We start from the raw sequence: 2,500 nt of genomic DNA on the forward strand, positions 1-2,500 counted from the left end.
GTAAAGGGAGTTTAAATCCAGACAATTTGTTCCGGTGTAGTTGTGCTTTATATGAGTGATGAGTTGGTGGATCTATGATCTACATTAGTTGATGATGGGAATGGAATATTAGATTACATCTAAAGTGAATGTGACCCATTTAAAGTCCTATCTTGTAGCGGCGAGCTGCAGCCTCTCAGATATGTGGTGTGATCGTCATGTGCTCCGAAACACAACGCCGGCTCTGTTGTCTCTGCAGGCTGGAATCCACACGCACACGCACACACACACGCACCAGAAACACACACACACACACACACCAGAACCACACACACACCAGAAACACACACACACACCAGAACCACACACACACGCATGCACGCACGCACGCACGCACGCATGCACGCACGCACGCGCGCACACACACACACACCAGAAACACGCACACACACACACACACACACACACACACACACACACACACACACACACACACACACACACACACACACACACACACACACACACACACAGATACACATCAAACACACACACACACACACAGCGAGAGACACACACACACACTCTCTCTCTCTGAATGGTGTTGTGTAATACATTGTTTTATGCCGGTACTGTCACATTGTCTAACCTGGAGTCAGATGTGTTTACTTGTCGTCTACTTCTGTGACGCCGGCGACCTCCACTGATCCTCAGAGGTCGTTCACTGGCTCACGGCTCCTCTGATCCCCGCCTCACCCCCTCATCCCCGCCTCACCCCCTCATCACCCCCTCCTTGTGTGTGGAGTTCCCCATTAATAATGTCACGGCGTTCCGCACGCATTCCAGAGCATTCCAAACCAGCCCGACCGCCCCGAGCCCCCCGCTCTGTGAAGAACAGTCTGTCAGCGTCGCTCTGCCCGCCCACAGCCCAGAGGTCACAGGTCGCCTGTAGGGTTCACAATGTGTAGGACAAACGTTGACCGAAGGGAGACGACTCGTGTGTCCTTGGTGTTCTCACTGTGTTATTGATTGCCGTTTGATTGATCAAGTTTCCATATTGTGTGTTCACAGCTGTACTTTGAATGATATTACTGATTGATTGATTGATTTATTGATGAATTGCTGTGATTGATAGAGTGTTGTGTGTTCCTGTGTTCACTGCAGTATTGTGTGCTATTGATTGATTGATTGATTGATTGATTGATTGATTGATTGATGCTGTTCTGCCGTGCTCACCGCTGTACCTCGCTGTCCTCCAGGTGGAATGGGTAACCTGCTAAAGGTCCTAACAAGGGATATAGAGAACTGTCCGCACTTTTTCCTGGACTTTGAAAGTAAGTCTGGGGCGGCCCAAGTGTGTCGTCTGTGTGGGGGTGTGAGGGGAGAGGCTGGGACTCGCACACTGGTGACATCACACCCGGGGCCTTTCCCCTGCTCTTCCGGACTTTTCTCTTTGCCTGTTCCAGAACTTATTTCTCAACCACGCGGTGCCTCTGTCTCTGTCTGTCTCTCGCTCTCGCTCTCACTCTGTCTCTCTCTCTCTCTCTCTCTCTGTCTCTCTCTCTCTCTCTCTCTCTCTCTCTCTGTCTCTGTCTCTGTCTCCCTCTCTCTCTCTCTCGCTCTCTGTACCCTCCTCTGTGAAGATAACCAATGAATGATGTTTTAACACCGTATCTCCTCTCTGTTTCTGTCTCTGTCTGTCTCTGTTTCTGTCTCTGTCTCTCTCTCTCTGTCTCTGTTTCTGTCTCTGTCTCTCTCTCTCTCGGTCTCTGTTTCTGTCTCTGTCTCTCTCTGTTTCTCTGCCTCTGTCTCTCTCTCTCTCGCCCCTCTCTCTCCTCTTCTCTTGCAGAAACCAAATGGGGAATCTCTTAAAAGTCCTCACTTGCACAGACCTTGCACAGGGGCCAAACTTTTTCCTTGACTTTGAAAGTGAGCACTGCTCTCTGCCTGGCTGCGTCTCCCCCCGGCTGCCATTCTCCTCTTCCCCTCCTCCCCCCCCACCATGGTCCCCTGAAGGGTCAAAGGTCAAACCGCTCCAACCTGCCTTCTAAAGCAGCGAGGCGTAATCAGATTGATGAATGATCAAACTGGGTTGAAATCCAAATGCTGAACAGTTGGGAGCAGAGTTGACCCTTCACCCTTGTTGCCCCCACCCTACCCCCCACCCCCCACCCCCCTCTTGTTTCCACGACTACACTAAAGCCCTGCATGTGCGTACTTCCTCATGTCTCGCTGACCATGTCTGACCTTGGTCTTCCATCGCCTCGTCTCCGCCGGCTCCCTTCTGCTTCCTGTCCTCCTCATGCCTTTGGTTTTCTAGTCGCTTTCATTTTCTGTGTTTACCTTCTACTGTTATAGTAGTAGTAGCAGTGAGTCACTGGCGTCTCCACGCTGCCAGCGGTGGCCCTAGTGTAGTCTGCCTCCCCAGTGTGTCCTAAAGGTGCCCATGACGTGCCCCCAGGTGTGGAGTGATGAGCCGCTAGGAGCCGCGTCCACCCAGACGCGTGCTGGATAGACCGGT

The 2,500-nt window shown here is 51.7% G+C and overlaps 1 protein-coding gene across 2 annotated transcripts in view; it reads left to right on the forward strand.

The window, feature by feature from the left end:
* Window positions 1-1,242: 1,242 nt before the first annotated feature.
* The window catches only part of LOC311373701 (CYFIP-related Rac1 interactor A), a 6,449-nt gene continuing 5,191 nt past the window's right edge, over window positions 1,243-2,500 (forward strand). For both annotated transcript variants that reach the window (XM_084490327.1, XM_084490328.1), the window contains exon 1: window positions 1,243-1,313. In XM_084490327.1, coding sequence (XP_084346453.1) covers window positions 1,244-1,313 — 70 coding nt within the window. In that variant the 5' untranslated portion in view covers window position 1,243. The remainder of the gene's footprint in view (window positions 1,314-2,500) is intronic.

This window comes from Micromesistius poutassou (assembly GCF_964030765.1).
Source record: "Micromesistius poutassou genome assembly, contig: SCAFFOLD_6237, whole genome shotgun sequence".
NCBI classification, from domain to species: domain Eukaryota; kingdom Metazoa; phylum Chordata; class Actinopteri; order Gadiformes; family Gadidae; genus Micromesistius; species Micromesistius poutassou.